The sequence below is a fragment of the Triplophysa dalaica genome, chromosome 18, assembly GCF_015846415.1.
Source record: "Triplophysa dalaica isolate WHDGS20190420 chromosome 18, ASM1584641v1, whole genome shotgun sequence".
Classification (NCBI taxonomy): Eukaryota; Metazoa; Chordata; class Actinopteri; order Cypriniformes; family Nemacheilidae; genus Triplophysa; species Triplophysa dalaica.
The window spans coordinates 21,781,813-21,795,545 of NC_079559.1; the positions used below are offsets into that span (position 1 = coordinate 21,781,813).

The following is a 13,733-nucleotide window of genomic DNA, read 5'->3' on the forward strand; positions in this document are numbered from 1 at the left end:
CAGCAACTCATTTATCAACATCTTCATTCATCATCTCAAAGTGTTTGATGTATTGAGATGATGTAGGATCTGTCTTCATCCTGACATTCACGCATTCCCTGCAGCATGTCAAACTGGAAAATATCACATTCTTACTGAGCAGTTTTGTCTTTTTTTACTAAACATATCTAAAACTTCTTAAATCAATCCACAATTACTTGACAAGAAAAGTGACCTAAACAGTTAGTCAAATGAAGTAAGTTTATGGTATAACAAGCAATGAGGTGAGAAAAATAAACTTGAATTTAGTTTGAAGTTAAGATTTGTTTTGCTTGTTTTTACCATAAACCTACTTCATTGTTATATTTTTCTCCTTAAAACGAGACTAAATATCTCAGGTCTTAAGTGCATGTTGACCTAAGAATTTTCTGATATTTGTCCAAGAAAACCAGACAAAAGCACAATTTTTTGCAGTGCATTAGATCTTTCGTTCTTTACGTTTACACTTATAGAAACTAAATCTCTTTTCATGGCATTGCTGTTCTTGGCACGAGCACATTTTTGGTCTGCGTGTTAGGTATCGTGCCACTGTAGCAGGTGACAGCACACATGATAGACGGGACAGAGCGCTCCTTCATGTGCTTTAATCTGACGTGTGTGTGTTTGTCTGACCTGCAGGCGCTCGTGAAGGAGGCGGGCCGTTCCTCTTCTCTCCGGTGCTCGTCTGACTGCTGTTGGCTGAGTCGTAGTTGGACAGCGAGCTGGAGGGTGAGGAGACGTGGAAGCGGCCCGCAGGAGATGCTTCGGTGTTTAGGGTGGCGTTGGGTGAGGACAGACCCGAGTCCGGCTGCTTGTACTCCAGATCTGCTGAAGGGTCCCGGGACAGCACACGATGCTCCACGCTCTGAGAGAAACATCACACTTTTGTTCATTTACATCCAGAACATGACGAGACAACCCGTCCGTCTGAAAACACCTCAGCTCAACAGTGGCACTTGTGACCAGTATATGAACAGATGTGTACTTACAGTGAGTGAGAGATCAGCGGACTCAAATAATCAAAGTCATTTAGAATATAGGGATTGAAAAAGAATAAACCTGCTGCAGTCTCTCAATCAAAACCTCCTCCTGTATTAAACATGAACATCTGCTGAAAGTTGTCATGCTGTTTACACAATCATCTCTTATGAAACCCTCCTGCACTTTCACATTCAGGTGACTTACGTGAAACATATAATACATTACATTTGACATGGTTTTGAGTCCCTGAACGTGTGTTTGTGATGATCACATGTGTATCATTGGAAGAGAACGGAAAGCTTTCTCATTACAGACACCAGAGCCGTGTAAAACCTCAGACCTGTGTTCCCTACAGACATGCTGAACGCATTCTTTATTCATTATTCATGACGGAAGATGTCACCTGTGTAAAATCTAAATTAACTGTGTCAACCCATGGTGAAAGCAAAAGTCACATGCGATACCTCCTACAGCTTCAGAAACACATTGGGCCTCATCTATCAATCTAGAGTAGATCCGTACACAGAAATCATCATGTGTTTTAAATGTGTACACTTTTTTATAAAAAAATTCATTTAGCTGAAGATGGTCTGTGGCGTAGGAGACAGATGCATTTGTTTCAACAGGATTTAATGCTGCTAATCTTGCATTTCAAGCACACAGTTTCATGTTTGCTTCATTTCTTTTTTCTTTTTCAGGTCTGTCAGTCAGAGGCACTGTAAACATACGTAAACGTAACAACCGCCCGTGTCCATTTTGATAAATGCCAAGATTTGCGTGGACACGACTGTACGCCCAGTTTTTGGTCTTACGCTTGTTTCATAAATGAGGCTAAATGTGTTCATGGACATTTTAGGATTCAAGTTATCTCCACCATCACAAACTTTGTGTGAGTGTTTGTGAGTGTGTGTGTTTGTGTGTTTGTTTGTGTATGTGTGTGTTTGGGTCTAACCATGTTCTCAACCGTGCGGAGGTACTTGGCACACTGGTGATGCCCGTTGTACTCGGCCAGATCCGCCGCTGAGAATCCATCCTGGTCTCGTGTTCCCAAATCCACTCCATTCACCACTAGAATCTGACAACACTGCAGAGAGAAACAGCTCATCCTTGATTATCCCTACAGCAGAATATCATCAATATCAAAGCCATCACAACCAGAAAAAATTGAAACCTCCCAGCAATGCTCTAACAACCACTCAGAATACTAGATAAAGTGAAGTATCACCATGGTAACAGCCTACAGTAGCCCCCCCATGGTAACGGTGTATCAACATAACATGACGGAGACACGAGGCTGCTGGACCCAATATTGCACTAGAAAGAGTGTGATCCAGAAAGAAATGTTGTCTCATACTTGAAGATCTGGTTTTGAACACAACACATGTGAGAGTTGAGTTGTGTGGAATGGATGTCTCGGGGCAGAGAGCGAGAGACAATAGAAACTCATTCTCTCTCATATCTCTTTCATTCACTACACTGCTTCACACTCAGTTGTCTTCTGATTATCACCACAGGAACCAATTAGACTAAAACTGCTACAATCTACTGACGTACACACACACATAATCAATGAATACTTTTGTAATCTGTTGTTTATTACATCAATTCAGGGAAAACCCAGCTAGTCATTTTTTGTCATTTGCTGTTTTCTAGATAACAACTAAAATCTCGCTATACTTCGAAAATATTGTGTGACAAAGGTCATGTCGAAGATTGAAATCATAGTAAATTCCTGTTGGAATAGCCCGGATGTCACAGATGGTATACACAGTATGTTACAGTAAGTATACAGTTTTGTGCATTTTTGTAACAACATATACAACATATATTTTGGCTTCATCTGAGAGCAGGCGGTGCGCTTTCTCCCTCTGTCCTATTAAAGATGAGTCAGAGGGGTATTCAAGCAGGATGAGCGACATACAGTAGATGTAATATACAGCTGTATTACACACACCTCCAGTTCTCCGTTCTCAGCTGCGTCATGAAGAGGCGTTCCACCCCAGTTGTCCATCACCATCTCTCCTCCATGCAGCAGAAGCCAGCTGAGAACTTTAGTGTGTCCACGACTGGCTGCGAAGTGCATGGCTGTAGCTCCATCATTATCTCTGTCAGTCAACCTGATGTCAGTGAAACTCATCTGGACATAAACGACACAAACATCATCAATGTCGAAACCTGTCAACAACAGCTAGTTTCGCAAGCACTCTTGATATTTGTATGTTTCATTAGCGGAGATCAAACTAAGTTATTTTATATTTCACGGTTCTGATTTGAGAGCGTTGCGTTCACTTAATGACATTCATTTGAAAGGAACCTTTCATCCCAAAATTTTCCCCATTGACTTTCCAGAGTAGAAATAAAAAGGACTCTGGTCAAGTCAATGTTCCGTACACAGGACACCTAAGTTATTGTCAATATTGTGCATGTAATTTCTAATCGAATCATGACAAACTATATATCATTGGAAAGGTCTAAAATTTCTGGGGTTACGTCTGTAACCCTTGTTCCCTGAGAAGGGAACGAGACACTGCGTTGCCAAGGACCGGCTTTGGGGACCGCCTCAGCGTGACCAAGCTCTGAGCACGTGTGTCAACATCTTCAGGTAGTGAAAAGATAAGTCATGGGATGACGTATGGACCAGGAAGTTTAAAAGGACATCCAAAACCGCCAACTTCAACTCGACAATTTGAAGCAGGAGGCTGACAAGGATACAGGGAGTATGGGATGGATACGCAGTGTCTCGTTCCATTCTCAGGGAACAAGGGTTACAGACGGTCCTGGCTCCTCAAAGGTGGATGACAATACGCCTGCAAGATAATGGGTCTCGGTACATTATCCATGACCTTAGGCACATACCCTGCCCAGGGGAAAAGGAACGCCTTAACCAACCCAGGAGCAAATTCAAGGCATGTAGGGGAAATGGACAAGGCCTGAAGATCTCCCACCCTTTTGAGAGAAGTAATAGCCAACAGGAAGACTTAAATTAAGAGTAAGAAACTTAGAAACAACTGATTCCAGAGGTTCAAAGGGCAGACCCAAGAGACCCTCGAGAACTGTCGCCAGATCCCAGGTTGGTAGCCTAGTGCAGCTCACAGGCCTCAGTGTAGGACTAAAGGGTCTCTACCAACAGGTATGCCCCCTAGCAAACTGTGAAAGGCAGAAATGGCTGCCATATATACCTTTAAAGTAGACAGGGATAAACCCGCAGCAAAGCAATCTTGCAGGAACTTAAGCACTGTTGATACTGGCCAGTTGACAGGGTCCCTAAGGTGAGCTGAACACCAAGCAGTGAAAACTCCCCACTCAGGCATAAAGCTTCCTTGTGCAAGAAGCTCTGGAGTTAAGTATGGTCTCCACAGCCTCAGCTGAGAGACCAGTGTTTAAAAGACCAGCCCTCTCTGAGGCCAGATCCACAGTTTCCACAGTTTCCGCCCAACTCTGGGCGTGGGTGATATATCTCCCATGGAGGGCTCTCCAACAGGTCTATCATGTCCGAGAACTCCATCCCTGCGTACCCTTTCCAGAACTCCCGGGACTAGAGCAATCAGGGGAAAAGCGTACAGGTGAAGCCTCGGCCACACCTGTGCCATGGCATCTAGACCTAGTGGGGCTGGATGTGTGAGGGAAAACCAGAGCGGACAGTGCGTGGTTTCCTGAGTTGCGAACAGATCTACCTCTGCCTCATCCACATCTGCTCCACCACCTCTGGCTGGAGTCCCCATTCCCCGGGCCTCAGCCCCTGTCTCGACAGGATGTCTGCTCTTCGGTTCAGATGACCGGGGATATAAACTGCCCTCAGGGATAGCAGCTCAGGAGGACAGACCACAGGAGGATCTGACGTGCCAACTTGTACAGTTGACGCGACGGTAGACCCCCCTGTTGATTTATGTACGAGACCACTGCTGTGTTGTCTGTCCTGACAAGCACATGTTGGCCTCTGAGCTGTGGGAGAAAGTGTTTCAACGCTAGAAACGCTGCAATCATTTCCAGGCAATTCATGTGCCAAGACCGAAAGTGGTTTTCCCATCGATTTTGGCCCCATTGGCCTTCCATTACCGCTCCCCAACCTGTGAGTGAAGCATCAGTTGTAAGTGCAATGCGGCGACAACTGCTCCCCAGCACTGGACCCTGGGAGACGAACCAAGGTTTCTTCCACATATTCAGTGTGTGGGATGTGAGTGTAACTTTGATCATGCGCAGCGGGTTGCCCCTCGGGGAAAACCTTTTGGTTCTGAGCCACCACTGTAGAGGTCTCATATACAGCAGGCCGACAGGTATTATGTTGGACGCAGCTGCCATGAGTCCCAACAATCTCTGAAAAAGTTTTACAGTAAGTGACTGGCCAAGCTTTATTCTGGAAACGGCTGACAGGACTGCAGCAATACGAGCAGGCGCGAGCTGCGCCTGCATTGTGGTGGAATCCCATATTACCCCTAGAAAAGGGGTTCTCTGTACTGGAGAAAGCACAATTTTCTTGGTATTCAGCCCTAGTTCCTCCATATGTGCGAGAACAACATTTCGATGTTGAACTGCCAGTTGCTACGACTCTGCTAGAATGAGCCAATCGTCTATGTAATTTAACATGCAAATGCCTTTCATGCGCGGCGGAGCTAGGGCTGCATCCACGCACTTCATGAACGTGCACGGAGACAGAGCCAGGCCAAACGGAAGAACCCGCAGAGCCTGCTCGGGGCACACCTCGGTGTGTAAATACCCTTGAAGCGGGGGCAGGCGGACATGAAATTGGATCCGGTAACCCCGATGTACCATACGCACAACCCATTGTGACATATTTGGAACAATTGTCCAGGCTGCTAAATGGTCCACTAAGGGGACTAGTCTCTTGGGACCAGCTTCTGGTGATATTACAATCGGGACTGCTACCTCTCGGCAAGCCTCGACAGGCCGAGCAGGCATAACCATTCGAAGGCACCGGGGAGAACCGGGCACCGTATAATGAAGTGCGAGCCGATGCTCCCTGGGTGGACATGCCCGCAGTTTGTCCAGCCGCCCGGGAGTCTGTCCGCGGCGGGGTAGATAAAGTTTGAATGCCGCCGCCTGATTCTTAGCCTCCTCGAATCTCTCAACAATGGTGTCTACAGCTTTGCCAAAAAGACCAGTAGGGGACGGCGGGGTGTCCAAAAAAAAAGATTTGTCAGATGGTTTCATGTCTGACAGATTCAGCCACAAATGACTCTCAGTGGCTACCATAGCGCCCATGGACCAGCCCAAATAACGGGCCGCCTCACGAGTAGCACGAAGGGAAACATCCAAAGCATGACGGACGGGTTGTAAGACATCCGCCTCCACCAGCCCAGTGTCGACCAATTCCCGTAGCGCATCAGTCTGATACACTTGAAGCAGTGCCACCGAGTGTAAACACGCCCCCGACTGCCCTGCTGCCGCATACGCCTTGCCAACTAAAGTCGATGTCACCCTGTATGGCTTTGATGGCAAGGTAGGGGCGTTTGGGAAGAAGCCGTGGATGGAGACAGATAGCTAGCAAGCGTCTGTCCTATTTTTTGGCATCGCCCTGTAACCTTGTTCTTTATAGCCCTGAACATAACTGTAAATGCAGGTCTGTGGAGTGAAAACTTGCGCTGTATAAGGTGCTGACACGACCTATACACCTCTTGATGTAGGTCTGTAAAAAAGGGGAGCTTGCGTTGTGAAGGCTGTGTGCTGTTCTTAAGACATCCCTCATCCATCTTACTCTCCGGAAGAGCGTTTGGTCTATCTTACGGCCAATCTATTGTCAGCTGTCATGACTTCCACCAGATAGGCGTGAACCGAAGCAGCAAGAGGGGGGACATGATCTTCTACTGCTTCGATACTTGTCACATCTACATCCTCAGATGCAGAGAATTGCCGTACTGGACTCCCTCTCTGAGCGGGAGAAAATGCAGTCCGTCAGTCTCTACCAGCAGAGAGAGAAGTGGAAGCCACGGAGGGCAAACAGAAACGGGAGCATGTCTCTTCAACCACCGCGACATCCATCTGCGAGCCCCACGAGTGAAGTTTCCGTTCGCCTCGGCAGAGACGGGACCAGAACCGCATGGAGCTCGCACCTGGTCGTCTTTATCGAATAGTGCAAGGCGGGAACTCGAGCGCTGACCGTGCATGCTCCGCTCCCAAACAGACTACGCAGAGATTATGCGTGTCCTTGCTCCTGATAAAACGCGAACAAGGAGAAGCACAAGGTCTGAAATTTTGTTCTGACATGATAGCATCTGGCTGCACCATACATGCTTCTTTTACAAAACACACAAACGGTTCTTTTAACTAGACACACATACTACACACAGAGCCACTTGCTGAGAAAACAAGAGCTGAAGTTGGTTTTGTATGTCCTTTTATACTTCCTGGTCCATACGTCATCCCATGACATATCGTTTCACTACTGGACGATGTTGACACACGTGCTCAGAACTTGGTCACGCTGAGGCGTTTCCCAAAGCGCTGCCTTGGCGACGCAGTGCGAGTTCCCTCGAAAAGGAACTCTAGAATACAGATTTCTTTGGTGTTTTTTTAAATAATTTGTGTAAGGAGAGTAATTGATTAAATTTGATTATTGATAAAGAGTGTGGTTAGATTTTTTGTTATCCTTTTGCGACCAGTATTTTTTTAAAGTATTTTTTAAATCAAAGAAAAACATAAACTTTTTTCATTTCTTTTTTACAATAAACCTAACAACATACCTTTAAAAAATGTGTGTGAATTATTTTCTTTTTTGCAATAATCAGCTAATTTTCTTTTTTCAAACAAGACCAACCGTAAGCCATTTAGTTCCAACATTCGTTTTCATGTGTAGGCTCAAAAAGGGCTCCGACAGTTAACAGGTTTTAAGATCATTTCAGTACCGGTGAGCTATAAAAAACTATTTAACAGGAAGTGTGGTGGTGATCTTGATCAAGTCAGGTCAAGTTTATTTATCCAGTGCTTTCATAATGTTACATTGTTTCAGAGCAGCTCACGTGAAAAAAAAAAGAAACCGCAGAAGAGGAGAATGAGTGTAAAGGGCACAAACAAAGAGGACCATCCTAATGAAAGCAATGTCAATGGAGTTTGTAGAATACAATCTAATATCAGCAGCCTCTCGCTGAGCAAGCCAACACAGAAACCAAAACTCCAATGATGAATACACAGAGACACATATCGGGGATACGGTAGCGGTCTCAAGGCCAGTTCTCCTGTGACACATCACAGATGCACTCAGTGGCTTTTGAGTAAATCTGCTGTGTTTGAGTTGAAGGAGAGAAATGCTGAAGTCATGTCATAAATCTGACGTCTCACCAGCCAGACGATGACGGTGTTGTTTCCCATCTGTGCGGCGGCGTGCAGCGGGGTCATGCCATCATTGGCTCTGATACTTGGCTCCGCCCCGCAGTCCTTCACCAAATACTGAACCACCTCCAGGTGACCCCCCTGACACGCAAGATACAGCGGTGTGGCACCATTCTTCGTCTGAAAATTGACAACTCTAAACAAAAAACAAAAGGCGTTGGGAATTGATGTGAATAAATGTTTTGTCCATAAGACGAAAAACAGTGACACAACAATGACATCAAACATCTGCTTCATCTTTCAACATCTCTCAACTCCTAAATATCTTTTCATAACAGTGGTCATTTTCATAATTATTCTCTAAGTGCTGAAACACGGCGTGTGCTGTGAATCATGACACACAAGAACCAATGACATCTGCTTCACTCATAAGAACAGAACTTTTCCTTTGTTTGGATAACATACTTGGCAACCGCAAACTTGTTTCATTTAATTTTCTAAATGTTGCTATGTATAGAAAACCAGTTATAGGTGACTTTCTAACAGCTCAGGGGGTTTATAACTGAGTTCACATTGTGTCTTACATCACACCTCAGCTGTTATTAAATCACTGTACACCACAGCATCCCTGTTGGGTTCAAACTGTATTTTATTTATTCATCTATAACTATTTTGTTATTGCAATGTATGCACTGCAAAAACTGACTTTCTTACTTAGTATGTTTGTCTTGTTTTCCAGAACAAATGTCAAAAAATTCTTGAATCAAAATGTATTGTCTTGATGAGATAAACCACCCATGAAAATCAGTCTTATATTTAGAACAATAATATGAAATTTCAGGGAAGTTGTACATCTGCCAATGGGGTTAGACAAATAATCTTGAATTTAGTGACCAAGAAAAAGGTCAACCTTAATTCAAGATTATATTTCTTACCCCATTGGCAGATTTGTTTGCTTGTTCTAGGCAAATATTCACTGAAATTTCATATTTGTGTCTTAAAACAAGACTAGATCAAGAAAATAATAACAAAAGATCCAAGACAGACGAGAAACAACTAAAACCAAGAAGCATAAAAGAATAAAGGAACACAAGGGCTTGAATACACAGGGTCACGAGAGGGTAATATCACACACCTGAAACACATCCTGACACACAACCAATCAACAAAAGAAATACAACAGGAACAGGAAGTATCCATAACATGAAGGGGAAACACAGACAGGGATCATGAGGAAATGAAGTGATTTGCATGTTGGATGACACGAGGATGAGTAAATGAGTAAAAAAACCTTCTTCCACCTTAGAATTGTTGCCAAATTAATAAAAAAGTCTGTGTGTTGCTGAGGCAGAGAAGCTAATTCATGTATTTGTGACCTCAACACTTGACTATTGTAATGTTTGTCCTGTATCATCAATAAACAAACTGCAGTTAGTTCAGAATGCAGCTGCCAGTGTTCTGACCAGGTCCAGAAGAGACCATCACATGACCCCAATGTGATCATTTCTTCACTGGTTACCCATTAAGTGTTGCATTAACTTTAAAGTTCTTTAAATGACTTATAAACGGATAATCCCCTACCTACATAAGAGAGCTTCTATCACATCACAACACATCACGCTCTCTAAGATCTCAAAACTCAACACCTCAACTCTAGAATATCCTTTCTGATGCTATTCCAGGGTCAGACACACTCTCCCAGTTTAAATCTAGATTAAACACACATCTTTCCAGCCAAGCTTTCACTTAATGCACAATATGCTAAATAAACCACGGGAGACTCCATTTATTAGTTATTATTTACTAGAATGATCTTGCTTGTTCTGTAAACACCATGCGCTGTGCTGTGTTGGATCTTTTTGGTGTTTTCCCCTTTTTCTCCTGTAAAGCTGCTTTGGAACAATACAAATTGTGAAAAGCGCTATATAAATCAAATGGAATTGAATTGAATGAGTAAAAGATGAAGGTAAGTTATTTTTTTAGACTGTTCAGAGCGTAACTGCTTTCCATAAGTAATGATGTGCTGTAAGATGTGTCACATACAGTGTTGGGCAAGATCCTCTGGAAACCTTATTAAATGACTGATGACCGCTTGCAAAAGTAAGTTAGAGATAGGGTTAGTTATTGGTCTGATTACTTTATTTCAAAAGTACTTAGTTACATTACTACCCTCTCCACCCACCCTAAATACACAAATAACCGCTTAAGTCAAATGTAACGAGCAAGGCGGGACGAGAGCCGTGAGGGAACGATGTTAGGCCGATGACGCGAGTGATAATGAGTGTCAGCTGCGCATTGCACCGGTCTCATATCTCTCACGGAGGAGATCGGAAGCATTAAAAGTCGAGCAACAGGAGTGTACGACGAGAGAAGACCAGGCCTGGACATTATGTTTCTGTGGCATTTTACTTTCATTTGAGTGTTTGTTTACTTTAATGAAATTTGTTAATTGTTCGACGGTTCCCGCCTCCTTTCTTCCCGTTTACTTTGAACTTTATTACACCAAATGAGAGAAAAAACCCTCTAACACTGCCCCTCTCTCTTTATCTCAACAACTATTGTTCTGGATTTTGTTGAAACCAGTAACTTTGTATTGGCATCTGTTGTGTTGTTGCTCCTGTATGACATGTCGCTCATTCCTCCCTGAACTCTCTGTAAGTGGCTTTGGATAAAAGCGTCTGCTAAATGACTAAATGTACATGCTGAGCCTTCTCAAGACTTAACTTTGTTGGGAATAGAGTGCATCCTTCATCTCGCAACAAACTAAATGAAGCCTGTCTTTTCTTATTTAAAGAAAATCCTAACACCAGCTGCCTGCTGTCAAACATCATCACTTCTCCGTGTGAAGAAACTGCTGGATTACAGGATGCTGAACACAAGATCGCTCACAGATGAACTGAAAGCATGTTCACAGATAAACAAGATGAGTGTGTGTGTGTGTGATTGATCTTCCCCAGCAGGACTTCTGTGTCTCTATAAATACAATAAAGCTCAGCTTTATCTGGACATGAAGTGAGTCTCTTAAGAGGATTAGTGTCACTTCACTTCACTTCAAGCATTGCCTCTCAGCTTCAGGGGACGACAGAAAACACATTGTTGCTCATTATTCTCTACAGGTCAGGAGCACAAGGTCATGTGACCCTCACAGTGATGTTCAAGAACTACACATTATCTTCAGTAGACTACAGTACACATGATGGATCAGAAGTCACATATGTTCAGCATCACACCACCACACGGCTCTTACATCTTCTGATGAATATGTGTCAAGTATGAATAAAGAGTTTATTTGCAAAGACAGACAACTCCGTTAAAAATCATGTTTTTATTTAGTTTTTTAGTTAAACAAAAAAGCCCAACTGCAGTTTCATTGATATTTCTTGGAATGCATGATTAAGCATTTGTAAATAAAAAGGGATCTGTGTTTGCAAATAAACTCTTCGTATTTAATATCATTCACACAATATCACATTATGCCACAATGAACACACACGCGCGCACACAAACAGATATTATAATATGGATTTATTACTATTATAACTTTATAAAGTGTATATTTGACGTGAGATGTGAGTGTATTTTAAATGTTTCACTATTAGATGAATAAGTGCTGATGAAACGACAGCATGTGACGTGTGTTTTTCAGAAAGAAATGAAGAGATGCTGAATATTTCAGACAGGAAGAGGAATTCATGAAGGGATCAGTCATTAGGAAGTGATCAGACGTCTGAATGTTTCATGAGTGTAACTCTAACAGACACATGACTCTACAGCGCACATACACACACACACAGACTGATGCAGCACCTAGCAACCGCACTGAATCCTGCTAACAACCACCCTAGCAACACATCCGGCTACACATTACCACTCGAAACACATTAGAAAGCACACAGAATATTTTATGTCGGATCCATTCTTCACTGAATATAGAGGAGAAACATTAGAATGGTCATTACGATAGGATGAGAAATCATGTTTCTGCAGAAATCTTCACTTTATCATTGATTGACACAGTCCTGTCCTGACCGCTGTTTCTCCTCCTCCTCTGACCTTTACACTGAAACATATGAACATGAACATATGAAGAGTTGGGTTCCAAAATGAGATAACTCTGTTTTTAAGAATGTTCAAAAATCATGTTTTTTATAATGTTTTCATGTTTTTATGGTGTTTAATTGTGTTAGTAAGCTGTTATTTTATATAGCTAAATCAAAATAAACAACTGTAGTTGGATTGAAGTTAATTGAAATGCACAATAAAAACATGATCTTTTTTTAAACAGAGTTATCTCATTTAAAAACCAAACTCTTCATACATGACAACACACATGTCAGTCAGTCTGCTTCAGAAGATGCAGCACAGAAAAGATCATTTCTGAGGATGTGTTGTGTTCTTCTGTAGCAGGTCAAAAGCATTGCTTTCTTCACACATTTAGAGAAAATTACAGCTAAAACATAATTCAGACTCATCCTCACTTAGAGAAAAAATAGCATGAACCATGTTTATTATGGTACACGCCTATGAAAGTGTCTGAGCAGCATTTAGACCATCTGTCTGACTTTTGTGTGTTTAGGTGTGTTTGTGTTCTCATCTTTATGGCTGTTTGGTCATTTTTCAAACATATCTGTCATTAAAGGTGCAGTGAGTGATTTCTGATATTTCAAACAAACTCATCCCTGCCCTCAAATAAATCAATCCTCACCCACGAACCCATTTTCCTTACACTAACCCACAGCTTTGCTTCACACGACCCTTATGAACCCACTGAAGTCAGATGGATCACTTTTATGATTGTTATACACTAACTAAACCAAAAGAAATTGTAGAACATCCATAGAGTTACAAAGACAAGGTCAAAGCGCCTCGGCTGAAGAAATGAAGTGACAAAAGAGTGAGTCAATCACAGGACCATTGTCATCTGTGGGTGAACCATTCCTTCAAGCAAAAATAAAGGACAGAGGAGGATGGCAAAACTCATTGAATATAAACTACAGTACATATCAACCGTGTGAGTGTGTTAGTGTCCAGGATTAGACCATCGAGATGGTGTCTGTAATCTCTCTCTCTCTCCAGACACATGAGTTATATGAGCACATCATTCATGTCATGAGTGTTATCAGCGGAGGACCGTGACATGTCTGCCGTCATTAATCCTGACAGCACTCATTCTTCCTTCACAAACTCATGAGTCTGAGCGCAGTGGATAAAGAGACACACAAAAGACTAACAAACACAAACCCCTCCGTTACAGTTACACCTCTGATGACCTCCACAATCTTTATATCCTGTCAATCATGTCCTACTGTAAAACATCATTACTGAGAGAGAGAGATGACGTCATGAAGTGAAATCTGTGTGGTGTTGTGATAAACTCTTATCTCTCTGAACACTCAACAATATCTCTGTGTGTGTCATTAGTTTATCTCTGGTGTGACACTGACACCAGT

At 42.7% G+C, this 13,733-nt stretch overlaps 1 protein-coding gene across 2 annotated transcripts in view; it reads right to left on the minus strand.

The window, feature by feature from the left end:
• espn (espin) overlaps nt 1-13,733 on the minus strand; it is a 45,377-nt gene that overhangs the window by 26,279 nt on the left and 5,365 nt on the right. The window contains exons 3-6 of one of the 2 annotated variants that reach the window (XM_056773175.1): nt 8,293-8,479; nt 2,954-3,136; nt 1,952-2,083; nt 652-883 (exon numbers count right to left, since the gene is read on the minus strand). In XM_056773175.1, coding sequence (XP_056629153.1) covers nt 652-883; nt 1,952-2,083; nt 2,954-3,136; nt 8,293-8,479 — 734 coding nt within the window. Of the gene's footprint in view, nt 1-651; nt 884-1,951; nt 2,084-2,953; nt 3,137-8,292; nt 8,480-13,733 lie in introns of those variants that run through there. The other variant, XM_056773174.1, reaches the window with a different exon arrangement.